Raw genomic sequence first — 27823 nt, 5'->3', positions numbered from 1 at the left:
TAGTCATAAGTATTTATTAATTTTATCTTTTTACGGCCTATCATCTAAAAACATTTAAACTGCTGATGCATGTGCAGAATTGAGAAATAGATATTTATATTTAAAACATTTAATAAGTAATTTGTACATTTATATCATTGGTAACGGAAACAGACTGTGTGGCTGTGTGTGCACACCATGACCTTGATTTCGTGAACAGTACGAATTAGTGTGTTTAAATCATTCACCACTGCCTGACCCAAACATACACGAGCTTCAAATGCCACTGGCTCAGTTAACATAAATAGTATAGTAATAATAGCTATGTAGATCTTAGTTGCATTTTAAGTGATGCTATAAATCCTGTAAACATTTATAGAAGGTAATATTTGGATTTCTGCAGGTCTCTGCACTGGTGTTTAGCAAAACCGGAAGTGTCTATATGCAACTAGCCCATTGAGTTTAAAAACGTCTTTGTTAATAAGCCATGAACCAAGCTAACCAGCTATGATGGGAAAACTACAACATTTGATTTGAAGCAAAAAAAAAAACACTTTAAAAATCGGACAGAAAGACAAAGGAGGGTGGGCGTTAAGAGTTCTTTTGCCATGAATTGCTTGTTTCTATTCTCGGATTGGTGGAGATTTTCCACTGAATCGTGGGTAATGTAGTTTTATAGCTCGTTTCTATTCTCTGATCGGCTGAGATTTTCTGCTGAATCATGGGTAATATAGTTTTATAGCTCGTTTCTATTCTCTGATCGGCTGAGATTTTCTGCTGAATCGTGGGTAATGTAGTTTTATAGCTCGTTTCTATTCTCTGATCGGCTGAGATTTTCCGCTGAATCGTGGGTAATGTAGTTTTATTGCTTGTTTCTATTCTCTGATCGCTGAGATTTTCTGCTGAATCGTGGGTAATGTAGTTTTATAGCTTGTTTCTATTCTCTGATCGCTGAGATTTTCCGCTGAATCATGGGTAATGTAGTTTTATAGCTCGTTTCTATTCTCTGATCGGCTGAGATTTTCCGCTGAATCGTGGGTAATGTAGTTTTATTGCTTGTTTCTGTTCTCTGATTGGCGGAGATTTTCCACTGAATCATGGGTAATGTAGTTCACACCAAAAATTTTGCTTTTATTTAGAAAACAAGTTGAAATTATGCAGGCTGATTGCTTCAACAAAAGCATATTCCACTGACTATCAACCTCTTAGTTTAGAATAGGTCTGTCTTTAACAGTATACAGGTTATTGTTAAAAATCAATTCCTCTGAGGAGAAAATGAATAGGATTTTTACTTCAGGAAGCAGACTCTTACACTACTGTCATATGTTGTTCTACTAGAAAAATACTTCTTGTTGAAGCATTTAGTTGAGCGGTTTGTCAACCTGGATCAGGATGTGATCAATGTAAACAGTTACAGAGCCGAAAAACGGTTTCGGTTCAAATGAATCGGCGCCCGATTCAGTTCAGTTCGAGAACGATTTTTTTTTTTTTAACCGGTTCAAACGACTCACTGAAATGATTCGACTCAATCGCGAATCGATATCACAGACTCCATCATGGATCTAATAAAGGGCATATTAAAGTGGAGATGTGTAGGCAGTGAACATAACTTCTTAGGTCGGCCACACAATGGCCAAATTCCGTGATAAATTGTGAAACTGAAACCTCTATTCGTGTATTGGGCAATCAATGCTTTTTAGGCCTGGCAAGTCTCGTTTTGCATCAGACAACGTCCGAGATCCAAGGAAAGTGTTGCATGCTCGAAATGACTAATTGAACTCCCTAAAGCAACTAAAAAACACTGATAGCGGAAAAGCATCCCTCGTCCAGCCCTGTGAAGCCAATGCATGAGGAGTCTGCGCAGGCCAGCCGATGCATCCACTCGCGTGCACACACACAGATGAACGCGGATTCAGATCCCTCGATGGAAATAAACCGCGTTAGCCTCGCGAATTACACATGCGTTTGTGTTTGAGAGGGTAGTGCGACCTGGCATCGATGAGCACGGGCCGATGCGTTTTATTTACCTTGCGTTTCCTGGTTTCGGCAGAGCCGCTCCACACAAAGCACTGGTATATGACCCGCAGATTCTGCTTCCAGTTGTCCACTTTGAACCCGTTCACATGGGAGCACCCTGCCGGACTCATGACACAAACCACATGCGAGTCCCTCTGTATTTCAGCGATGAAATCAGCTCAGCTGAAGTCACGAGGAGAATTATCCAGCAATTGTTCCGTCTTGCCAGGCAATGCGGCGAGCAGCGACAGGGTCGCAGATGCGTGCCTTACACATGCGGAGCGCGTTCCCCAGCGCCCTCGCGGCATGAATATCTCATCCCTGACGAGAATTAAGCACAAGGGCTCGCGGTGGCGCTGGACACACTTTGATATTGTGTTTTCCAAGTCGGCTGTTTTAATGGACGGCAATGGAATTCAACTGAGCACCGTGGGCGACGCAAACCTTGCGATGTTGAGCGCTGATTGGAGGATGGCTTGCAGTGCGCGGCTGCGATTGGCCACCGCGCGTGCCATTTCCGTTAAACGCCCGCCCGCTTTCGAGAACTCTGAGATCTGATTGGCCGGCGCGACCGCTTGTCATTGTTTAAAGGCTTGTGCGCCGCATGGGCGCCTGTGATTGGCTGCGGTCGCGCCTTCTTTTCTTGTTGGTTATGTCATTCAAGTAGAAAACATGCCACATGCTCCCTGCGTTGCTTCGGGTTGTAAAGCTGGAGACAGTGCTGTCATGAGAGAGATGCTCTGTCTCATTCCGTGACTGCTGATTGTGTGTTTGAGTCATAAGTCTGTTATTAGAAAGCCTACATTGTTTTGTTGATCACATATTATGTCTGGAACATCTCAGGCCCATAAATAAACTACAAACTTAAAGACATTTTAGCCTATTTGCATTTTTTTTAATGATCTAATATGGTAGTGACACAGAATACAAGACTTTCCTCTCAAGAAACAACCCAGTATCATCAATAAATTATTTATAAATAGCATTGCATGAAAATAAATCGAAATTTAACACGACAAAAAAAAATTAATATATATAAATGAATTAAAGGCATAATTTTAATATTGACAATATTGTGGTTTAATGTGGTACTGGCATAAAAAACACCACAATATCATCAATAAATCATTTATAAATAATATTACAAGAAAGTTGATTGAAATGTAACTAGCCAAAACCTCAATTTAATGATCTAATGTGGCAGTGACACGGAATATATGCCATCGACTAATGATTTATAAATAATATTACAAGATTTTATGATCTTATGTGGTAGTGACATGGCAATGTACAATATTATAAGACCGAGAAACACTCTCAATATCAATAAATCATTTAAAAATAATATTACAAATAAACGAAGCCAGTAAAGTAAAATAAAAATAAAAAAAACAAAAAAATTTTTAAAAAAAATTACACCGAAGTAAAAGTAAATTGAAATTTAACATGACAAACCTTTATTTTTATGATCTGATTTGGTAGTGACTTTCCTCTAGATCCACTCCAATGTCTTTAATAACTCGTTTATGAATAATATCACAAGAAAATTAACACCGCTGAGCAAAACAAACGTTAATTTGTATGACATCACGTGACACACAAAGACTCTCCTCTCTAGAAACACCCCAACATTACAAATAAATAGTTTTTTCTTCTGTTTGCATGGGTTTGAAGATGCATCACTCAGAAGATCGTAAGACGGTGTGTTTATTTCACTCTGAGTTGTGTTGTGCAATAAAGACAAGCATTCGAATGTAATCTCGACAACTCTTTTGAACAAAGGAGTCCGGTCTCTTTATTTGCATGAGCAGAAATGATGCAGTGGCACATCAACCAAGCACTGATAAATAAACACTGACAAAAAGGAGTTCTCGTTTACGGTGCGCAGTGACAAAACCAAAAAAAAAAAAACGTTCATTCCACACATTTATGCTTTCCTCCGATATATAGTCCACATTCAAACTGATTTTGCTCTCATGAAGGGTTTCCAGCTTAGGGGCGAGGAAGGGGACGCGAGTAACGCAGCGGTCCGCCCGAAGGCCTCAAGAGTAGCTCGACGTCTTGCTGCCGACGTCATCCTCCTGCATCCCCATACTCTGAAACACAGAATCTGGTTATACGGCTTGCCCTTCACACGTCTGTAACTGAACCGACGATTCACAAGCTTCTACCTTCTGCACAAACTGGGGGTTTACGGTGATTTCTTGATCCATGGACTTTAGTTTTTCATCCAGCTCTATACATTTCAGCATCTGCATCAGAGACAGATAACAGCGGGACATCAGACTCAGAAACCTTAGAGTCAAAATAGACTGATGTCTTTAACAAATATTATAGAATGCAGCGGTGCGTTAACATTATATCGCTTTTCAGGTAGTGCAGAATCATCCTAAAACCTGCAAAGTGTTAAAGTAGATTTTGAACACCACAGATTTACAATTAATATAGAAAACTTATTTTCTTTAAACACTATAAAATAGAAAATGAATGTTATTTTAAATTTGAATGATATTTCAAATTACTGTCTTTATAATAGTATTTTATTATATAATTATATAACATTATTTTTATATTATAATAAATAAAATAAACAAAAACAGAAATATTACAATAGAAAACATTTGTTTTATAATGTAATAATCTCATGTTACAGCTTTTTTTGTTTTTCAATTGTTTTATTTTATACTAAACAGGAAGTTATTTTAAATTGTAATATTTCACAAAATTACTGTATTTATTATAGTATTTTATATATTGTATAATTATATAACATTATTTTTATATTATATTATAATAAATAAAATAAACGAAAACAGAAATATTACAATAGAAAACATTTATTTTATATTGTAATAATCTCATGTTACAGCTTTTATCGTATTTATATTACAATTGTTTTATTTTATACTAAAAAATAAGTTATTTTAATTTCTAATAATATTTCACAACATTACTGTATTTAAAACAGTATTTTATATATTGTATAATTATATAACATTATTTTTATTATAATAAATAAAATAAACGAAAACAGAAATATTACAATAGAAAACATTTATTTTATATTATAATAAGCTCATGTTATAGCTTTTATTGTATTTATATTACAATTGTTTTATTTTACAATAAAAGAATAAGTTATTTTAAATTGTAATAATATTTCACAACATTTCTGTATTTATAACAGTATTTTATATACTGTATAATTATATAACATTATTTTTATATTATAATAAATGAAAACAGAAATATATCAATAGAAAACCTTTATTTTATATTGTAATAATCTTATATTACCACTTTTACTGTATTTATAATATATTACAATTATTTTATATTCTAATAAAAAAAAAGTTATTTTAAATTGTAATAATATTTCACAACATTGCTGTATTTATATCAGTATTTTATATATTGTATAATTATAACATAATTTTTATATTATAATAAATGAAAATAGAAACATTACAATCGAAAACATTTTTATATTGTAATATTCTCATATTATATTTTACTGTATTTATAATATATTTCAATTGTTTAATATTATAATAAAAAAGTTATTTTAAATTGTAATTTTCCACAATATTACAGTTTTTACTGTATTTTTAATATTACATAATAATAAATAGTTTTATTCATCTCATTTATGATCTTCAGTAGGGATGTCACAGTTATAAATGAAAATATGTCCTTTTATTATTTCTCCGACAAAATGCTGCACATTTGTGAAACTGAAATGCATCAAATAACAACTTTTTTATCGTCCATCGTTACTTCCCTAATCTTCAGAGTATTATTCGTTGAGCATTTTATAATGTATTCATGCTTGCTATGCATGTTATTAATAATTCTCTCAGATATTCTGGAAAGAAATGGTGATTAGGAAGATAAGAAAATTAAGGAGCTGTAAATATATACCGCATGCTGTCCTCTCGTGTCTAATTTTAGGTTTCAGTCTTGTTCTCTCGTACATTAGCCTCGTTACTAACCTCTTGGTCGATTTTGTGGAGCATCGCCGGGTTGTTGTATTTCTCAGGGTTGTCATGGAAACAGACCATGCCATCTTTCTGGTTGATACTCGCATAAATCTCTCCATCCTCGATCTGAGAGACGAAAGAGCAAAGATTCGAGCGCTCACAAACCTCAGATGTTGAATAAATATGATTCAGGTGTAAAATAACCCGGACGAGGCTGAGTTCTTACCATATGCAGGACGTATTTCTCGGCTTCTTGAGCGCCGGAGAGCTGAACTCGACTCGCCATGTCTTGTAAGGATAATGTCAAGAACGTCTGTCAGTCACAAGAACAAATTACCTAAAAATTAGGGCCGTGCATTTAATTATGAGAAAATATTGATGCAGTTTCTGATCAACGTGATGCAGCTGACTCCATGATGATGAATGCAGTTATAAGAGCTTAATAATCAAGATATGAGGGCAAAGAAAAACCACTCTCTTATATTTATACCATGTGATATAGTTTAGCAATATCACACCAGCAAGAGTGCTGTTTTTCAGAATATCTGCACGATTGCAAACACGTCGAAAATTCTGATTCTATACAAGAGTTCAATTTCTGTTACATTTTAGACACAATATTGTCTATTTTGATCAAAACGAAAAAAAAGATCAAAGCCACAGTAGAACTGTTGTTCGTGATTCGTTACTGAATGAATCTGTGTTTTTTTAACTAATCGAGTGAGTCTCATTCATTAATACAGTCATTTGATTCAATCATGAACGAATCAATCGTCTGAATGAATCAGTTGAATGAATGATTCACTCATTAAGACTGATGACTCCTACTGGCATTCTTGATTCTATACATACATTTTAGACACAATGTTGTCTATTTTTGCTCAAAACAAAATAAGGCTTTCAAATCAAAGTCACAGTAGAACTGTTGTTCGTGATTTGTTACTGAATGAATCTGTGTTTTTTTTTTTTTATCAAATCGAGTGAGTCTCATTCATAAAAACAGTCATTTGATTCGTTTCTGAATGAATCAGGCGTCTGAATGAATCAGGTGAATGAATGAATCAGTTGAATGAATGATTCACTCATTAAGACTGATGACTCCTACTGGCATTTTTGATTCTATACAACAGTTCAGTTTCTGTTACATTTTAGACACAATGTTGTCTATTTTGCTCAAAACTAAAAAAAAGTTCAAAGCCACAGTAGAACTGTTGTTTGTGATTCGTTACTGAATGAATCTGTTTTTTTTTTACAAATCGAGTGAGTCTCATTCATTAATACAGTCATTTGATTCGTTTCTGAATGAATCAGTTGAATGAATCAGTTGAATGAATGATTCACTCATTATGACTGGTGACTCCTACTGGAATTTTTTAGTATCATATTTCAATATTTCATTAATATTTCTTAAAAACCCATTAATCTCAGCATTATTTACGCCGTCCTAATGAAGGCCACTAGAGAAGCGCTTCTGAAAACAATGTTATGGCCACATCGTAGCCTTAAAAGTTGTTTAAAAAGCTCCTTTCTTGCAATGTCTATTCAACGCTTTTCTCTTTTAACACAATAATGACTTCAAATGATCTTTTGGGGGTCATTTCATTTCACTGAGGTGTGATTAATCTGCAATGAATTACTAACGATATGTTGCTATAACGGGGACTACGGATGAAAAATAGCCCTTGGCTAAATCCGGTACAATACATGAAATGGAAATTTTATGTTAAAAATTGTTCATGGTCCCTTTATAAATAAATAAAAAGAAAAAAATAATAATAATAGACGCAGAGCATCTCCAGACCTTGGTGAGCCTCTGAATGTTCTTCTTGTAGAGCGAGGACAGGCACTGTTTGACCAGGCCGCTGTTGTTGTCTCGTGTGAACGTCTCGCCGTGTCTGCTGACCACAGCGCGCAGCTCGGACGGGTTGTTGGAGGCGTAGACCTGAGCCAGCTCGTGGTAAGCGTTACTGAGGGGTTCACATCACACACACACACACACACACACACACAGACAGAAAACATGATGAGCTCACGGGGTCTTTACAGTCGATCCAAACCACGGCGTCGAGGCAGAAACACTCACCTTGATGAAGCGGCCCACGATCTGTGAGGTGTATTTGGGGAGCTGCTGCACTTTGCCGTGAAGGATGAGAGACACCAGGATGTACTTCTTGTATGCTTCTAACATGATGTGACTGACAGCCATCGCTGGAGTGGTTATTGCCTGAAAACAGACAGAAAGAACAAAATAGGTGCGTGCATTTAATAGAAAATTAAGACATGAAAATGAAAAATACACTGGGTGTTTACAATACATTCATAATGATTAAATGTGCTTTTTATTTGTCATTATGTTTCATTAAATTTCATTTTGGTGAATCAGTTTTTCTGAATCAATTGATTATGATTCATTAGTGCCATCACTTAATGCAAATCTCCATCAAATGTTTTAGCGTGTAGGTAAATGCTATTGTTTATTAATGTGTATTTTTATGCACAAATCTCAAAATGTTTACATGTCTCTGTTGAGTTAGTGAAAAACATGCCGAGATTTTTTTTTTATTTTTTACAATAATTTTACTTCTTGTATTAAACATTATTGAATAAATTGAGACATAACTAATGTTTAGATAAAAAATACTTTTAAAAATGAATAAATAGCAACACAACAACCACCAAAAAAAAACATAAACCATTTCAGAAAAAATAATGATATTAAATGTCATAAAAAGAAAGGCTTTCATAATTCTAAAAGAGTAGAATGAACTGTGAAATTAAACATGGTGATGGAATAATTACTCTCAAACATTAATTGTGAACATCACGAAATCGCAATTATTTCTGTTGCATTTTAGACACAATGTTGTCTATTTTGCTCAAAACAAAATAAGGCTTTCAAATCAAAGCCACAGTAGAACTATTGTTCGTGATTCGTTACTGAATGAATCTGTGTTTTTTTTAACAAATCTCATTCATAAATACAGTCATTTGATTCGTTTCTGAATGAATCAGCTGTCTGAATGAATCAGTTGAATGAATGAATCAGTTGAATGAATCGTTAGGTTGTACATTAAAACTGCGTTAAAATAATTTAAAAAATGAATAAATTAAACTAAAATGTTGAGTTTTGAGCAGATGTTGAATATCACCAAAAGGTCAACATCTATTAAAGACTTCAGCTCTATCGTCCAAGCAATAACAGAGGCAGGACTATACTGTATGCATACAAATACATACCTGTTCAAAACAATACAGCGCCCGCTCAAAGTCCTTCAGACCCGTGTAGATCATGCCTCCGTAGTAGTAATAACACAGAAAGTGCTTCGCGTCGTACGCTCCGTTCTCCTTGCAAATATCCATCATGTCTAACTCCAGGAACGGGACCGCGGGTTTGAAGCACTTCGCTAACAGACATAACTGTAAATAAAGCGTCAAATCATTAGTCACACAATAAACATCAAGACTGTTTGACCCTCTGGCATTCAGCACATCTGTGATCCTCTGTGGTCACGTGGTTTTTGTACTAGCCGGTATTTTTTTCATAATAATTGTTATTTACATTTTTATTTTGAGGGGATTGTATTTTTATGGTACTAGACGATATTCACCTCTAAATTCTGCATAATTTATTTCTATATCAAAATTCAGATTATTTTCAATTAATACAGTGTTATATATGACTGTGTATTCCATGTAGTTGCTCTGCAGTGAATGGGTGCCGTCAGAATGAGAGTCCAAACAGCTGATAAAAACATCACAATAGCCGCGTTTCCACTGTCAGGCCAAAAGCGGGCCATCTGGGGCTAGAGGAGTGGTTATGAACAAAGGCGGAGTTTCTTCGCGTCTGGAGAGCGTCAGCGCAGTTCATTTCAGAAAGATAACAGCTATAACACCAGCATTAAAAACTTTTAAAAAATAAGCTGAGCTCAAAACTCACTTTCAGTCAGCAGCGAGTGTTTGAAATAACGCGATCCGATGTGGATTATAATCACCGTAAAAGGCAGAAATATTTATAAGGTATTAACATTACCATAGTAAACATGGTAAATGTGACCGCTTGAAGAAATCAGACGTCAGCTTCTTATTCTCTATCACAATCATGTAGTAACATATTTTATCTGTCATAAGTCTCATCTCGATAGTTTAGCTCCACGTAGCCTATGTCATAAAAATATAATAATGGTCTTTGTTCATGAGCTTTTATAAAAATAGAGAAATTATCATTGTAAATGTGATGTATGTGACTACAAATAAACAGAAACAGTCTCGACTGAATAGCAGGCTATTTTCATAACGCTTCAGCGTTAAAAATAAATAAATAAAATAGAAATACATTTATTTCTGTGACAAATTTTGAGTCCTGATAAATTAATTCATTATGATCAATGTATCACTTATAATAAAACATCGATGCTTTTGAATTTGAATATTTAACAAAGCATGCAAAACAAAAGGCCGCTGTTATCATATTCGTTTTGTGATCGCGCATGTTCCAGTGATTTATTTCTGATTAGTTTTCTGATAACTTCTCTTTGTTGGTGAAACGATGGACGTTGGACGTTGTTCCTGAGAGGCGTGTAAAGGGCGGGTTTTAGTGACACGCAGCGCAGCTTCTGGCCCGACGGTGGAAAAGCAGCACTATTTTGGCCTTGTGCTACTGGCCCGTGGCTATTAGCCCCACCCGGCCCGTTTTAAGCCCTGGATCGCACTGGCCCCACAGTGGAAAAGCAGCTAATAATCCACAAGTAATCCACAGCACTCCAGTCCATCAGTTAACATCTGGAGAAGACAAACGCTGAAACAAATCCAGCATTAAGACGTATTTAACTCAAATACATAGAGTCTATAATCCATAATAACACTTCCTCCAGTGAAAAAGTGTTCTGGTGTGAATCAGGAGAGAAATCTGCACAGATCAAGCAGTGTTTAAACAGCTCTAAACAAATATGTGTCTGGATTTTGATGTGAGAGACAACAGCAGATGCACTTTTCCACTGGAGGAAGTGTTATTATGGATTATAGACTCTATGTATTTGAGTTAAAAACATCTTAATGCTGGATTTGTTTCATCTTTTGTCTTCTCCAGATGTTCACTGATGGACTGGAGTGCTGTGGATTACTTGTGGATTATTGTAATGCGTTTTATCAGTTGTTTGGACTCTCATTCTGACGGCACCCATTCACTGCAGAGCAAGTGATGCAATGCTACATTTCTCCAAACCTGATGAAGAAACAAACTCATCCTGATCTCTGATGGCTTGAGGATGAGTACTTTGGGTGAACTATTCCTTTACTTACAACTTTAAATTACTTAATGCATCTGTAATATCATTCTTCCAGTTTTTTCATCTGGTTTCAGACTCACCTGACACAGGTCTGCGTGCACTGAGGTAAGCTGGTTTGTGTTCATCTGCATCTTGTCTATGGCCTGTTTAAGTATACTTATTCCACGTAAGGGCTGTGAGACAGAAGACAACTGAATGTCAGCTTTGCCATTTAAAGAAAACCCCCGAAACGATAAAGAGACACTTGCCTGTTTTCTTTCTACGAGAGCGTTTGTCATCTGGTGGCACAGACCAGCAACTGCACACAGGAATAAAAAAACAGAAAATAAAAGCACAGATTAAAAAGTACTATGCAAATGCCGTGTTCACATACATGTGTCTGTGGCGTATCGGATGTGCTCTCCGTTGCAGGTGCTGATGAAGAGCTGGACTTGGGAAAACAGGGTCTCGAAATCAGGGATGTTTGGCATGGAAAACTTCACAAACCTGCAATAACAATTAAAAGAATCATCAACTCTACCCGACGGGTTTAGAAAAGACCCTCGATCTAACAGGATTCAATGAGTCGCTGGCTTACAGGACAGCTAGAACCCCGAGGGAATGTTCCTGGATGTCCAGCGCTCCGAGAACAGTGTCCAGATGGGAGAGATTCTTGGCCAGAAGCTCGCCGCTTTTATTGATCAGCTCACACAGTTGAGTCATCTGACCTGAGAAACACAGCATTGTGCATGAAAACACATCAGTTTAATACAAATATACATGCTATTAAGATCTCATATGTAGCTTTGAACGACGATAGCATGTCCTTCTTCTTGCAGATTGGCTCTACATGACAGAAAACTCAGAGTAATATTGCTATGATGGTATTTTATCTCATATTTTATAAATGACTCAGCTATCATGACACGTCCAGTCATCACGCTGGAGTAAAGCTAATCGCTTCAGGTACTTAGAAGATGCGATGTGTAAGTATTCTGCAACATTTATTTGTTTTTATTTCTGGTTGGGCGAATGGAATAAGATAAACAAATACCATGTGTTACTGTCTGGGATATAAACAACTAGCATGCTATCGCGCTAACGGCTTTTAGCATCAAGCTAGTCAGCGCATGTATTGGTTAGCCCGAGTGTTGGAGAGCCGTGTAAAAGAAGGTACCTTGAGCGGAGAGTTGCCGCACGTTATTCACGAACTGCTCCAGAGCCGAAGCCATCGTTTTGCGCTTCTGGGAGGGTGTTTTTCATTCAAATGTCAGAAGCTGTTTTCCTGTACAGAAGAGACGGGCCCTCAGCCGCCAACCGCATTCAAATATCGCGAGGTTTGAGTGACAGCTCAGATTCCGCGAGATTTCAGGCACGGGATCTTTCCTGTAATATTTACTTTCCTTAAAGGTGCCATGTGTAAAAATTGAGGTAAAAATATCCAAAAAATGACCTACACGCATCAAAAAAATGAGAAGAAATAAGGGCGATGATGTCATTAAAAAAATGTCAAGTTATAGTGCTGCAGAGATATCAACCTTAATTAGCATTAGCATTACTAGCCACGGCCCGACAGGTGTCGTAATACCAGTTTCGGCCATGGGAGGCGATATGCGGGCAACATAACCACCAGCCAACCTGCAATACACGAATAACTCGCACGGCTTGTGGGCGTACTTGAAGCTGATGTCAAGCAACCGCGCTCGGAATCACAAATCAAATCCGATAAGAAAAGGAGCCGAAACAGAGTAAACATCGGCACTGCCTTTCCATCGCTGGAGACAACTGATGGACTTGAAAGAAATGAGCTTCGACTCCGAACTTGCAACATTTCTTTTGGATTGGTAAGTAAGATGCTGTTAGTATTTCGCTAGAAGTTTGTTTTATATGTTTGCGTATTTTTTTTCGGGAAGTTATAACATAGAAATGTATCGAAGGCTGTTCGATAAACGTGCTAATGTTAGCGATGGCTAACCGTAGCTGCGTTTGATAGTAAGCTAGCTATAACTTACCCACAGATCCGATCCGGTTTTCACCTGTTATCTACCAAAGCCCGTCTCTACCAAGCTGATGCTAAAATGTAACATTACCTAAGAAGCTTGAAATGTCTCCGATGATAATGAACCCGAGAGAGAGAGAGCGCCCCGGCCGCGCGCTCGCCTGTGCGCGCACTCACTCACTATATTCAGAGCGGTCAAGTTTTTGAAAGCGTGTGAAAAGAGTCAATTGCGTGTGTCTCACGGTGAATGCTTGAGAGTTGGCAGCTCTGGTTACGTTGGTTGGTGCTAGCTTGGCCAACATCAGCTGTCTGATGTTGACAGAATGCTGTCTGTCAAATTAATTTAATTCAAATAATGTGTATATACAATTCAAAATGTAATATGAACAAAACGAATATGAAACATATTCACTGGTAAAGGTGAAGGGGAGTAGCTTGAAGATGTCATGTTTCAAAATCACTTGACATCACCCAACGTTCCTCTGGAGGCAAAACGTCCTTTAGGCTTCGGCTATGGCTCTAGGGTTGTTGTGAAGGTAGGGGCGGAGCATAGAGACTATGCCGTTTCTCGTTTGTTACTCTAGAGTAGACCAATTCACTTTATTGAGGCATACTGCCCCCATCTGGTATGGAATGTGGAGTATGACTTGATTTTTTTGCCAGACATTACACATGGCTCCTTTAAATATTTCAATAAAATCACTGTTAAATAAAACTTTAATGTATTATAGATTAATGCGTTATATTTTACATTATTTTAGAGGAGAAAAAAGCGCAAGATAGCCACAAATAATAAGTTATTTCGGCGTATTTTATTTCCCCCATTAATTTTCCCATAAGGTCTGTCTAACTTTTATAAGCCGTAAGTGAATCACAACATTACAGACCAAAAAAGCATTTGAAAATCAGTCAAAAAGACTAAATCACAAGACTGTAAACTTACCAGCGTTACTGAGGAAAATAACTAACATTTTTAACTAGATAAAAAAATTGGTCAACACAAACTCTAGGTTGGCGTGAGAAAGCCTAGCATGAAAGTTTAAAGCAAAGCTTTAAAAGCTTGAAAATTTAGATGGATTAGATAGATGTTGACAGCATGTTTCTAGCATGATTAGCATGTTGTTAGCATGTTGCTAGCATGTTTCTAATGTGATTGACATGTTTAGTCTGTTTCTAGCATGTTGGTAGCATGATTAGCATTTTGCTAGCATGTTTCTAACATGTTTAATATGTTGCTAGTGTATTTCTAGCATGATTAGCATTTTGCTAGCATGTTGCTAATAGGGTGGCCATTCGTGCCAGTCCCGCCCGAACATGTTTTCAGGTGCGTTCTCCGGAAGTCGCGTTGGTCGACCGCATACGTCATCGAGGTTCTCACATTTCAGTTAAAATACATTAGAAAATTAAGATTTATTTCTTTTAAGACATACAATCATTGTAGTTTCATTCTTACCTTGAAATGTAATGGTTGCTTTTCTGAAATTGAACCCGAAATATTAAACCTTGATGACGTATGAGGTCGACCAACACGACTTCCGGAGAACGCACCCGAAAACATGTTCGGGCGTGTCCGGCGGGACTGGCACGAATGGCCACCCTAGTTGCTAACATGTTTCTACTATGATTAACATTTTGCTAACATGTTTTAGCATTATTAGCATGTTGTTAGCATGTTGCTAGAATGTTTCTAACATGATTGCTATGTTGCTAGTGTATTTCTAACATGATTAGCATGTTGTTAACATATTTCTAGTATGATTAGCATGTTGTTAGCATGTTGCTAGCATGTTTCTAACATAATTAATATGTTGCTAGTGTATTTCTAACATGATTCGCATGTTGTTAACATGTTTCTAGCATGATTAGCATGTTGTTAGCATTATTAACATGTTAACATGCTTCTAACATGACTAACATCTTGCTAACATTATTCTACTATGATTAACATGTTGCTAACATGTTTTTAGCATGATTAGCCTGTTACTAGCATGTTGCTACAATGTTTCTAACATGATTAGCATGTCACTTGCATGTTTCTAATGTGATTGGAATGTTGTTGGGCTGTTTCTAGCATGATTAATCGTGTTTCTGAGATGATTAGCATGCTGTTAACGTCTCTAGCATGATTATAATGTTGTTAGCATGATTTAGCACATTGATATTATTATAAGCATATTGCTAGCATGTCTTAAGCTAGTTGATAAGGTTGGTTAGTGAGGCAGACAGATAGATAGATAGATAGATAGATAGATAGATAGATAGATAGATAGATAGATAGTAGCGTTCAGAAATTTAAGAATAATAAGAAGCCAACCTAGTAATAAGGAAAAGAACTACAAAAACGACAGTTGTTTCAGTGTTCGAGTGGGCGGGCGTTGAAGAGTTTCAGCGTCAACTTCTTGCAGGATCATGGGAAATGTAGTCTTTCACAAGGGGTTCCCCTATTAAACGCGGTTTTTCACAAATTGAATTGAAGTAATACGGAGCCCTGCACATCACCTGTAGGAGAAAAAAAATCAATCCGTGGTGACAGTTTTGCAATCCGTCCCCTCAGTTTATAAACCGTGCTCACGAATTCTTAAACTGTTCCCTCTGTTTAACAAACCGTACCCACGAATTCATAATCCGTGTGCACTCTTTCACAATCCATTCCCTCGGATTTATAAACTCACGGATTTGTGGATCCGCCCCCACCGGCAGATTCAGTTCTGTTTATTAAACATTATTTTTCATAGTATCATATGAGACCATGATCCGCACTCACAAAACAGTCTTCTTTTTAGCGTTTATTTTACATTAATTACCAATAGGATAAGACACCACCGCCTGTGTTTTATAGCCTAAAATAAACGCTAAATAGAAGAAAATAAAAAAAAAATAAAATAAAAAAATAAATAAATAAAAAAAATAAAATAAAAAAAGGTAAAAAGCAATGTTATAATAGGCCTAATTATTTAATAATAAAATTAACAGTGAAGCGTGCATCTAACTCTGGGGGAAAAGCTTGTATAATAAAATCACCAAAATAACTCTTCATGTTAATAAAGAATAGTAGGCTACACAAACACATTTCCAAAACTGTAAAAAGATATTTAAAAATAAAGCATTCATTAATTATTTTATGCCAAACATTTTTACTGTCTTAAGTGCACTCATTTATTTAGCCTATAAATTAAAATAATAATAATAAAAATAACTATTATTATTATTATTATTATTATTACTACATATTATTATACAGGTTATGCATAAGAAACTTTTATCCAAAACGACTTACAAAAGAGGAACAAATTACTCCAGAGTCACAATGCCAGGTTTATTATACAATAATAATCAAGTGCTAAGATTATCACAAATTAAACAAGATTTTGATGCACATCTTTCTTATTAAATTTGCTGTAGGACTATTCCACATAATAATAGTCAATAAAACTGTATGTTAACACGTAGGCTACCTTTGAACTTGCTGCATGAATCCGTGAGTACAGTTTACAAATCCGAAGGTAGCTACGGTATACAAAATCTGAGCGCACGGATTATGAAATCGTGGGTACGGTTTATTAATCCGTGGGCACGATTTGTTAAACCGAGGGAACAGTTTAAGAATTCGTGAGCACGGTTTATAAACTGAGGGGACGGATTGCAAAACTGTCGCCACGGAGTGATTTTTTTTTCCTACAGGTGACGTGCAGGGCTCCGTACTTTTACAATGCGCAAAACACCAGACAGCCGACACAATGAGACGAGCTAACGCAGTCAGCACCATCCCGCTACAAAACAAGCCGCTTCGTGCGAGTTCAAGAGAGTCTGGGGCGGAGGAGGATCGGGAGAAGCGCAGGCTGCGAGTGCTGCTGGACATGGATGGTGTGATCGCGGACTTCGAGGGAGGATTCCTGAACAAGTACAGGGAGAGGTTTCCCAGCGAGCCCTTTATACCTCTAGAGGACAGAAGAGGATTCTGGGTGTCCTCGCAGTATGGAGACATGAGGAGGGACCTGTGTGTGAGTACATGCGGAAACCCGACTGATGAGAACCTTTCTTCAACCTTACATAGGAATACAAAGTCCAGATGTTATTCTGATGATTACTTGATCAAAACCAGTCAAGATTTGACAGCGGAAAGACCCGAGAAGCTGGACAAATTATACTTTTAGTTGATAAAACTCTAAACTATCGATCAGAGACAGAAGGAATGGAGTAGATTGTGTGCGACAGGTGTTTAACAGCAAAGTTTTGATCATTTAGAAATATGATACAGTAGGATTTAAAGGGTTAAATTACCCTGAACTGGTTTTGCTGGTCTCCTAAACCACACAGACTAGTCTGATGGCTAATTTTGGAAGGGTTTGGGTTATTTTGACAGCTGGTCAGACCAAGAGACTGGCTTTCTGTCCAGTTACACCAGCAGTTTAACCAGACCTGAGACCAGATTAAACCAAAGCTGATTTTTGTTTTGTTTTTTTCTTATTTTTTCATCAGGGATAGTGATCTACCAATGTATTTTAAAATAGCTACTGTAATTAAATGAATGTCTTAATATAATAAATTAAATAATAAATTTAAACATATTATAATAAATTAAAACATTATATTAATATAATAAATAAATTAAAACATTATATTAATATATAAATAAATTAAAACATTCTATTAATATAATAAATAAATTAAAACATATTATAATAAATTCAATAATAAATAAAAACATATTATAATAAATTAAATAAATTAAAACATTCTATTAATATAATAAATAAATTAAAACATATTAATATAATAAATAAATTAAAACATACTATAATAAATTACATAATAAATTAAAAAATATTAATATAATAAATCAATTAAAACATATTATAATGAATTAAATAATAAATTAAAACATTCTATTAATATAATAAATTAATTAAAACATACTAATATAATAAATAAATGAAAACATTATAATAAATTATATAATAAATTAAAACATTCTATTAATATAATAAATTAATTAAAACATATTATAATAAATTAAATAATACATTAAAACATTATATTAATGTAATAAATAAATTAAAACATAATAAATTAATATTAAATTAAAACATTATACTAATATAATAAATCAATTAAAACATATAATGAATTAAATAATAAATTAAAACATTATACTAATATAATAAATATATTAAAACATATTATAATAAATTAAAATATTATATACTTAAACTATATTTGTTAAATATAAATATATTTAAAAACTCTATTAAGTTGACAACTTGCAATGATGCATTTATTCCACTTTGCAGCCACTTTGAATTGCATTACTGATGATGAAAATCAAGTTTAAACTGATAAAGTCAAATAATAATGACGTGTTCAGTAGATGGAAATATTGATGAAAATATGTTTATGTGTTGAACTAAGATAATCAGAGTTCGCATTGATTGCAGGAAAAGGCCATCAGCATTTGGGAGTCAAAAAACTTCTTCCTGGAGCTGGAGCCTCTTCCTGGAGGAGTGGAGGCAGTGAAGGAGATGTCCAAGATGGAGAAGTAAGTTCAACCACAACTAACTTTAACTAGTTGTGTGATTCATTTCATGTGTTACTCTGAAGTGTTTATCAAAGCACGTCTCTGATGAGCTAATCCACCCTGTTATAAACCACCCGTCTTGCATAAGAGACAGATAAGCGCAGCTAGTAAATGAGTAAATATTTGGTTTGTAGATTACTGACTCTTAGTTTCTCTTTCCTTCACTCAGTACAGATGTCTTCATTTGCACCAGTCCAATAAAGCATTACAGCTACTGTCCGTTTGAAAAGGTAAGATTCCTTTAAACTGAGGTGGAGCTCCATTTATAGATAGACTTTGGTTTGATTGATTGATTGATTGATTGATTGATTGATTGTGTGTACAGTGGGGTTCAAAGTCTGAGGCCACTATTTAGGGTCAGTGACGCTTTATTTTAATGTGTCCTTGTAATAACAGTTCATATTTACAAGCAATTAAAAACTGAGCCCTAAACCTATAGAAAGTACATGCTGTTAATTCATATCACTCTGTACTTATTTATGTAACAAGGACACAGTAAAATAAACCGGAACCCATTTTTTCTATTCATTTATGCAAAAATTAAATACAGTGACTTCTTGAATGCCTGATGAATAGAATTAAAAATGCATTTTGATATTTTGGGTGATATAAAATCTAAAATGCAAGTGTGATACAACTGTCCTGATATCATAATAATCAATATAAATTATTAACGAATAATTTAGTTTGACATAATCTGTAGTATTTCTTTAGAATTCAGGAAAAAACAAAAATTAACACAACTGCTGCTCAATTTTGCCTAAAAAAAAAAAAAAAAAAAATTTAACCTAAAATAGTCAAAATAAAATAAATTAAGATTAATTGAAAGTTTCCAAAATTCTGTTACTGTCTATTTATTTCCAGGATTAAATACATTAAGGTTAGATTCATTATTTTATGTATCTGTATGTATGTTTTGTGAGTTTATTATTATTATGTTTGTTGTTTTCTCCCTGTTCAGCCTTCTGAGTAGAAAAACAATTTAATTGTATTATGTATTCAGAATTGTATGTATTTTGTAAGACCTGCACGAAAGACTGTGTCAGAGGTAGAGAGGGGACAGGTGTTAGAGCACTTGCCAATATTACAATTACTTTTAGTCATTTAGCAGACGCTTTTATCCAAAGCGACTTACAAACGAGGACAATAGAAGCAATCAGAACCAACAAAAGGGCAATAATATGAAAGTGCTGTGACGCGTCTCCGTTAGCATAACACAGTACACGTAGCAAGGGGGTGTTTATATAAAAAAAGAAAAACAAGTAGATAGAATAGAAAAAGAAAAGGGAATGCTAGTGTTAGAGGCTCTTAAAAAAACCAAACAAGTCAAAAGAATAGAATAAGAATAGAAAATGCTAGTTAAAATTAAAATCAAACAAGTTAAAAGAATAGAATAAGAATAGAAAATGCTAGTGTTAGAGGCTCTTTTTAAAATTAAAATTAAACAAGTTAAAAGAATAGAATAAGAATAGAAAATGCTAGTGTTAAAAAATTAAAATCAGAATTAAAAGAATAGAATAAGATGAAAATGCTAGTGTTAGAGGCTCTTTTTAAAAATCTGAAAATCAAAACAAGTTTAAAATAATAGAATGTGTGAGACGTTTAGCCGTCAGTTAAAATAATCAATGTGTTAGCTCGCTTAGGTTGTAAACCTGCAATAGGTGTAACCTGAAAACACAAAAACAAACATCAGCAGGCACGTGCACAGGTAGGGCTCAACCTGTGCAGAGCACATGCCCTTTTTGCCCTTGCTACACTCTGAAGTGCCCTTTTTTGAGTGTTTTTTTTTTATTACAAACTGCTATTGGTCACCCTTTACGTCTGTTGTCTGTTTTACAAATATTTAGCAAAATGAAAGTTGTTCTTAAAACGAGCTTGTGTTAAATCTTATTCGATCCTCAAGATGTCAGTAAGCTGATAACTCCGGCCCCTCTATATTCAAGAATCAACTGAAGTTCCACAGCAGCCGCCACAGTAGACAACAGCTGAGCTGAAACAAAGTTTTGCGAAGGGTAAATAAATATCTTGTTGTTTGAATAAGTACTACTAAAACACTATGTCTATAAAGGCTCATATTTTTATTTATGTTGATGTCTGACTGATCTCACTGACTGAGACATGTGGGACGTCGCCTGAGAGAGAGGGCTAGCATTTGCCATCTAGTCATAGCCAATACATAGCCAACATTAAATAGCCTGTGGCATAGACAGTAGCATTTCATCTTTTATAAAATGCGATTTTGGCCAAATGCATTTTACCACAGGAAAAACTGAGCGCTCCGTCTATATATCTACAAAAACTAGTTTGTAACCTGTAGATGAAAATGTAATTTGAGGCGCCGTCACCGTTTTAATGACGGACAAAAAAACAAAATTCACATTTGCAACACATTCGCTGGTCAAAAACTATATAGATTATATTGAGTAATACAAAACCACATATAATTTGTTTTTTAGTGTGGCGCCCCCGCGCTGTTTCGGACTGGAACTTACACAAAGCGACGAGTGAACATATATAAATTCTTTGATTTTATGATTGCTGACCACTTAAAATTAACATTTAGGCTAATCAGTGTTTATGGTATACTCTCCGCGCCCCCCGCGCTGTCTTTAAAAAAATACAGAATCTAAAATCTTTATATTTTACATGCAGAATGTAAAGGATGATCATTCCCAAAGGTTCATTTAGAAAATAGCAAAACACAATAATGTGTTTTATAATAACTGTTTTTCTTTTTGTAATTTTAATTTGTGAAACATATTAAGGAAAAAATTTATTCTTTGATTTATGATTGCTGATACACTTACTTTAATACATTTAGGCTATCATTTATGGTATACTCTCCGCCTCAGTCCTCACGATGTAAAATGTAGTAAAACATGGTTTTACTACAAAAAAAAAATTACTAGAAGCTGTGAATTTGTTATCAGGGCAGCATCATTGATCCATACAGCAAAAACAATATATGTGTAATAGGTTTACAATTTTCAATAACTGTTTTCATTTGAATATATTTAAAAATGTACTTTTATTTTTGTGATCAAAGCTGAATTTTCAGCATCATTACTCCAGTTCATACTCTAAAACCCTGTTTATCTATATTATCTAATTATCTAATATTATTATTATGGTTGTTATTAACGTGAATATAATCTAAAGCTTTTGAGACTATTATTTTGTGTTATTGAATTTGTCATGAAGATGTGACAATTTTTGGTTCTTCCTTTTATGCAGGCTTACTAAATAATCTTGGTATAAAAAAAATCAAGATGAATGCCCTTACAAAATATAAACACAATGGTAAAAAATGAGATAGGGAGGAAAAATTAACACCAAAATGAACTAATGTAATTATACAATCATGAGATATTAATTTTACGATCTGAATTACTAGCAATGCCAGTTTACAGACAGTCGCCGTACCAGTCCTGATCAACAACAGAATGAAAATGAAACTAAAGGCTGCGCCTGCACACTCACAATCTGGTGACTAGGAACGATAATAAAACATATCTGTAACCTAGTAAGATTATAACATATATGAAATATAACATAAATGTGCCTGCATTTAGAATAAGATGGTAAATATACACTTATTTCTTCAAATACCCAAGAACATAAAAATAACATCTATCATTTGTTATATATACGCAAACAGTAGTGACACCTGCTGGAATGGAAACGTTTCTACATAGATGACTTTTTTAAAAATAAAAATCATCAACCAGGTAAAAGAATAGAATAAGAATCTAGTGTTACAAGCTCTAAAGAATAAAATCAAGAAATAGAATAGAAAATAGAAAATGCTAGTGTTAGAGGCTTTTTAAAAAAATAAAAATCTAACAAGTCAAAGGTATATAGAAAATGTTAGTGTTACAAGCTTTATAAAAAAAATAAAAAAAATAAAAAACAAAAAAATCAAAATAGAAAATGTTAGTGTTAGAGGCTTTTTAAAAAAAAGTCAAAAAATAGATAATAAATCTAAAAAGTCTAGAATAAGTCAGTGTTAGGAATAAAATAATAAAAAAGGATAATAAAATAGAAAATGCTAGTGTTAGAGGCTCTTTTTAAAATTAAAATAAAAATCAAACAAGTCAAAGGAATAGAATAAGAATAGAAAATGCTAGTGTTAGAGGCTCTTTAAAAAATAAAATCTAATCTAAAGTCAAAGGAATAGAATAAGAATAGAAAATGCTCTTTTTTATAAAAATAAAAATCAAATCAAGTCAAAGAATAGAATAAAATAGAAAAATGCTAGTGTTAGATGCTTAAAAAAAAAATAAAAATCAAACAAGTCAAAGGAATAGAATAAGAATAGAAAATGCTAGTGTTAGAGGCTCTTTAAAAAATAAAAATCAAACAAGTCAAAGGAATAGAATAAGAATAGAAAATGCTAGTGTTAGAGGCTCTTTAAAAAATAAAAATCAAACAGTCAAAAGAATAGAAAGAATAGAAAATGCTAGTGTTAGAAAAAACAAAAAATCTAACAAGTCAGAGGCACTTTTTGTTAAAAAAAATAAAAATCAAACTAGTCAAAAGAATAGAATAATAATAGAAAATAGTGTTAGAAAAAAAAATGCTCAAAGGAATAGAAATAGAAAATGCTAGTGTTAGAGGCTCTTTTTAAAATAAAAATAAAAATCAAACAAGTCAAAAGAATAGAATAAAATAGAAAATGCTAGTGTTAGAAAAAAAATGCTAGTAAGAATTAGAGGCACTTTTTTTAAAAAAATAAAAATCAAACAAGTCAAAAGAATAGAATAAAATAGAAAATGCTAGTGTTAGAGGCTCTTTTTAAAATAAAAAACTAGTCACAAAGAATAGAATGCTCGTGTTAAAATTAAAATCAACCAAGGGAGTAATAATAATAATAGATTTTTTTCTTTTTTTTTACAAAGAAAAGAAGTAATAATAATAATAGAGAGTGCAAGTGTTTTAGAATTAGAATAGAGAGTGCTAGAGAGTTAGAGGGTCAAATAAAGATGTGTTTTTAGTCGTTTCTTGAAGATGGCTAAGGACTCAGCTGCTGGGATTGAGTTGAGCAACTCATTCCACCAGGAGGGAACTCAACGGCCCATCATCAATTATTCCTTTACTGCAGCAGTTCTGTCTCTGTCTCCTTTTTTTTCATGAAAAATGGCAGCTATTGCATATATCTGTTATCTTACAGTAAAGTCCTGTCGCAAATAAAGCCTTTACTGCAGCAGTTCTGTCTCTGTCTCCTTTTTTTTCATGAACTGTACATTCTATAAAGCTACTCTGAGATGGGTCGATCATTTTTGGATTGAATTTCTGCAGCAAAAGAAACAAAATGCATGCATTTACCGTGTGATTTTGAGCATGAAATTAACCATTTGGCCATTTGTGTGTTGTAGATCTGGTAAAAGTTTAGGAAAATTATTAAAAGTATTGAACAAAATCATAATAGTAATTATTTTTAAATAACTGTTGAATAAATAATCAACAAATTAAGGATTCAAAGCAATAAATGGTCTCAGATACGATTTTATTTTCGACACACTCCCATTAATGCGACGACTTCATTGTTTGAACCAGATTTCAGTGTGTTTTCTGCCTGTTTCCATGGTTTCCTCTCATGAAGTGTGTTTGTTTCCAGTATGCCTGGATTGAGAAACATCTGGGCCCCGAGTTCCTGGAGAAGATCATCTTGACCAAAGACAAGACCATAGTGACCGGAGACATCCTCATCGATGACAAGCCTGAGATCCTGGGTGAGTACGAGCCGGTTTTACCACATCATACGTAAAGAGCTCTAGAGGAACGACGTATCTGTGTTTCCTCTGAAGGTGTGGAGCCCAGTCCGTCCTGGGAGCATGTCCTGTTCACTGCCTGCCACAACAAGCACCTGCCACCAAATACATCCCAAAGACGCCTTCTGTCCTGGGCTGACGACTGGAGGGGCCTTCTGGAGAGCAAACGGCAGTAAAACAGCATCACATCAGCCCTCGTGTTCAGTATCACTTTGTAAAAACCTTTGATTATTGACAGGCGTGCGAAAAACGGGAGTGTTTTTATATATACAACTGTGAAACGGATTCTATCTTTCATGCATATCTATTTTATTGTTTAATATGCTTCTACTGAGGGTTTGAGATTCATAGTTTACATCAAGCATAAACTGCCTTCCACCTCAGGCTCCAACGGGATCTTTCTAGAAGTATAGGGAGGATATTTCAATCCTATTTGCGCACATATGTGCATGCAAACATATGCATGCAATTGTCAAACTCAATAAGATGTTTCACTGGTTTTCTCATTCTGTTGGGAGTATGTTGACATATTTAATTTATAATGAAATGCAGTTTTAATTCAGGGAGAACACGGTGGTTGACAGAACAAGATGTGTTTATTTGTGTTTTGTTCCATGTCATAGAAAAAGGTTCTTTTGAGAGTCACTCAGGCCGTGATGAAAGCCAAAGCAGTGTATGTGGAGCTCCTGTACTGTGATCAGCTTCTCTGAAGGCTGTTTTTTGGACATGTACCACTCTGGACACTAGAGGACGCTGAGAGCACATGTAGTTATTAGTTGCTTTTTAACCAGGGCTCATTTCGGTTCATGCTTTATTAGTTTGGAATGAATCTTTTAATAAACTTTTTTTATGCATTGAGGACAAGTGTTTTTGGTTTGTGGCTTTAGCAAGTGTATAACATTTTGTTGTGTCTAGTTATTAAACAAACATGAACTATTGTTTAATTTTAAAATAGTATTTTAATTCAGCAAGGATGCATTAAATTGATCAAAAGTGACAGTAAAGACATTTATAATGTTATTTTAAATAAATGCTGTTCTTCTGAACTTTTTTCTATTCATCTGTGAATCCTGAAAAATGAAATGCATCAGTTTCCACAAAAATATTGAGTGTTTTTTAGCATCAAAAATGTTTCTTGAGCAGCAAATCATCATATTAGAATGATTTCTGAAGATCATGTGACACTGAAGACTGGAGTAATGATGCTGAAAATACAGCTGCGCATCACAGAAATACATTACAGTTTAATAGAGATTCACATAGAAAAAACGGCTGTTTTAAATTGTAATAATATTTCACAATTTTTAATGTATTTTCGATCAAATAAATGCAGCCTTGAGGAGACTTCTTTCAATAACAAAAAAAAAAAACGTTCAGAAATCTTTCTGATTTGCTGCTCGAGAAACATTTCTGATTATTATCAGTTTGAAACACTTAATATTTTTGTGGAAACTGTGATACATTTTATTTTTTCAGGATTCACAGATGAATAGAAAGTTCAAAAAACAGCATTTATTGAAGTAAAAATCTTTTGTAACGTTATAAATGTCTTTACTGTCATTTTTGATAAATTTAATGCATCCTTTTAATTTATTAAAACAAATCTTACTGATCCCAAACTTTTGAATGGATGAAGACTTACCGAAGTTCTCTGTAGACCAAAGAGCATTTATCTCGTGTGTATCATTTAAAACACTACTTACTGGCTTAATCACAGAGACTTTGTATGATTTTGGAACCAGGTTTATCATTCATTTATAAGAACAAACAAACAAAATGTAATCTTAAAGATGACATTTCAGCGAACTACAAGAAAAGCTGATGAAAGCATGTTTGAAGGTCATTGCTCCTGATCATCACAGACATCTCGTCTCTCAACACAAGAGCTCAATCACAGTGATTCAGTCGTCTCATCACGAAAGTCAACAGCAGATCATGAGATTGGCAAGTACGGCGTAACGGATTTGTGAAAAAGGTTAGGAGAAAAACACTTTGCAGTTGGTTTTCGTCATTTTATAAGAAAATCTTATCAAAGTTATGTGATATGGACACCAGGATTTGACAAGGATGTGGTCAAACTGTAAATGTGCAAAATATCTCTTAAATCTAAATTATGCATGCTTAAACAGTTACTCTCTAGTACTTTCTTTAGTCCAAATACATCTAAGCGGACCGATGATGGTTTAAGCATAGTTTAAGAATGATAATATACATAAAATATATATATAAAATCACCGATGGTTTAATAAAGAATAATTATAATAAATAAATAATAAGGGCTTGTGCTTTTAACTTTAAGGTTGGTTTTGTTGTGTTTTTGACATTTATTTAGTTAAAAATCTGTGTGCGTGTGTATATATATATATATCTGTGTGTGTGTGTGTGTGTGTGTGTGTGTGTGTATGTAATTTCACTTGTAGTTTTAGTTATTTTAGTTAAACTAAATAAAAAAGAGGAATGTTGACTTCACAACTGGCTGAAATAAAAAAGTTTAAGGGTTGTTTATATTTTATTTTATTTCTGTTAATGTTTATTTTATTTCAAGCAACAAAAGTTTTTTATTGTTTCAGTTTTAATTTTAGTTAACTATAATAACCCTGCCCCGTCAGGCAATGCAAATTATTGTTTAAACTCAAACTAAATATCGCACAAAAGTTAACTTGAACCAAAGCTTCAGAATCAGATTAAGTTAAATAATATTAAGTACTGAGTCAGATTAAAAGATGTAAGACTCTGTGCATAAACAATGATTACTGTAAGATGTAAAGAAGCATGTAAATACACTGATATGCTGCTACATGTGTGTTATTACAGGTCAGTCTTACAGAGTAACATTTCCAGCTATAGACATCAGGTGGCACTGCGTCCTGCAGAAAATTCAACACTGAGCCGATATTTGGCTCGTTCAAACACTGAGGTGTGTGTCAGTAGATGCATGGACAGAGAGCTCAGCGAAAGCTTATCAGTCACTGTTAGCTGTGATTTCTCTCAGAGCTGGTTGGTTTGGTTCATGACTCAATAAATGAGGAAAGATCCAGACATTCACAGCACTCTGAACTCTATCACCAGAAGCCTGGAGTCAACAGAGTCACGTTACATGAGCTCTCTGTATCCTCAGATTCAAGCCACCGGCCCTCACTGTCATACTGTCAGCCCACTGTCCTTATTACATTATTATATGGACACTGATGTATTTCCTTGTTTTTACAGTTGCATTTACTTCGATATTGTAAATAATA

The 27823-nt window shown here is 34.4% G+C and overlaps 3 protein-coding genes across 5 annotated transcripts in view; 1 reads left to right on the top strand and 2 right to left on the bottom strand.

Moving 5' to 3' along the window:
- Positions 1–2451, bottom strand: part of LOC109080297 (ubiquitin carboxyl-terminal hydrolase 22) — a 41650-nt gene extending 39199 nt beyond the window's left edge. For both annotated transcript variants that reach the window (XM_042767081.1, XM_042767082.1), the window contains exon 1: positions 2007–2451. In XM_042767081.1, the coding sequence (XP_042623015.1) occupies positions 2007–2126 (120 nt within the window). In that variant the 5' untranslated portion in view covers positions 2127–2451. The remainder of the gene's footprint in view (positions 1–2006) is intronic.
- A 1299-nt stretch (positions 2452–3750) lies between these two features.
- On the bottom strand, positions 3751–12597 carry LOC109100188 (COP9 signalosome complex subunit 3). The gene is made up of 12 exons (XM_019113684.2): positions 12417–12597; positions 11838–11967; positions 11634–11746; positions 11509–11558; positions 11341–11433; positions 9213–9392; positions 8059–8199; positions 7777–7950; positions 6202–6288; positions 5988–6101; positions 4167–4247; positions 3751–4091 (listed from the first exon to the last, which is right to left on the bottom strand). The coding sequence occupies exons 1-12, from the start codon at positions 12469–12471 to the stop codon at positions 4038–4040; spliced, it is 1272 nt and encodes a 423-aa protein (XP_018969229.2). The 5' UTR covers positions 12472–12597; the 3' UTR covers positions 3751–4037.
- On the top strand, positions 12184–25443 carry LOC109107487 (5'(3')-deoxyribonucleotidase, mitochondrial-like). Of its 2 annotated transcripts, XM_042767079.1 has the most exons (7): positions 12207–12225; positions 16920–17022; positions 17071–17239; positions 18674–18774; positions 18983–19043; positions 24431–24545; positions 24621–25443. In XM_042767079.1, the coding sequence occupies exons 1-7, from the start codon at positions 12222–12224 to the stop codon at positions 24758–24760; spliced, it is 693 nt and encodes a 230-aa protein (XP_042623013.1). In that variant the 5' UTR covers positions 12207–12221; the 3' UTR covers positions 24761–25443. The 2 variants fall into 2 exon arrangements, with proteins under 2 accessions (XP_042623014.1, XP_042623013.1); XM_042767080.1 differs by having other exon boundaries at positions 12184–12225; positions 16920–17239.
- Positions 25444–27823: the final 2380 nt, after the last annotated feature.

Source organism: Cyprinus carpio, chromosome A12 (genome assembly GCF_018340385.1).
Source record: "Cyprinus carpio isolate SPL01 chromosome A12, ASM1834038v1, whole genome shotgun sequence".
NCBI classification, from domain to species: Eukaryota; Metazoa; Chordata; class Actinopteri; order Cypriniformes; family Cyprinidae; genus Cyprinus; species Cyprinus carpio.
The sequence above is the reverse complement of the archived record's forward strand: the minus strand, read 5'-3'. Positions and strand labels throughout refer to the sequence as shown.

What these genes read in the sequence shown, in the direction of transcription:
- LOC109107487 (XM_042767080.1), top strand. An exon ending in ACATGAGGAGGGACCTGTGT is followed by an intron (nt 17,240 to 18,673) that starts GTGAGTACATGC and finishes CATTGATTGCAG; the next exon opens with GAAAAGGCCATCAGCATTTG. An exon ending in GAGATGTCCAAGATGGAGAA is followed by an intron (nt 18,775 to 18,982) that starts GTAAGTTCAACC and finishes TCCTTCACTCAG; the next exon opens with TACAGATGTCTTCATTTGCA.
- LOC109100188 (XM_019113684.2), bottom strand. Translation starts at nt 12,471, where the DNA reads ATGGCTTCGGCTCTGGAGCAGTTCGTGAATAACGTGCGGCAACTCTCC. An exon ending in CTCGGGGTTCTAGCTGTCCT is followed by an intron (nt 11,747 to 11,837) that starts GTAAGCCAGCGA and finishes TTGTTATTGCAG; the next exon opens with GTTTGTGAAGTTTTCCATGC. An exon ending in AGAAATACGTCCTGCATATG is followed by an intron (nt 6,102 to 6,201) that starts GTAAGAACTCAG and finishes TTCGTCTCTCAG; the next exon opens with ATCGAGGATGGAGAGATTTA.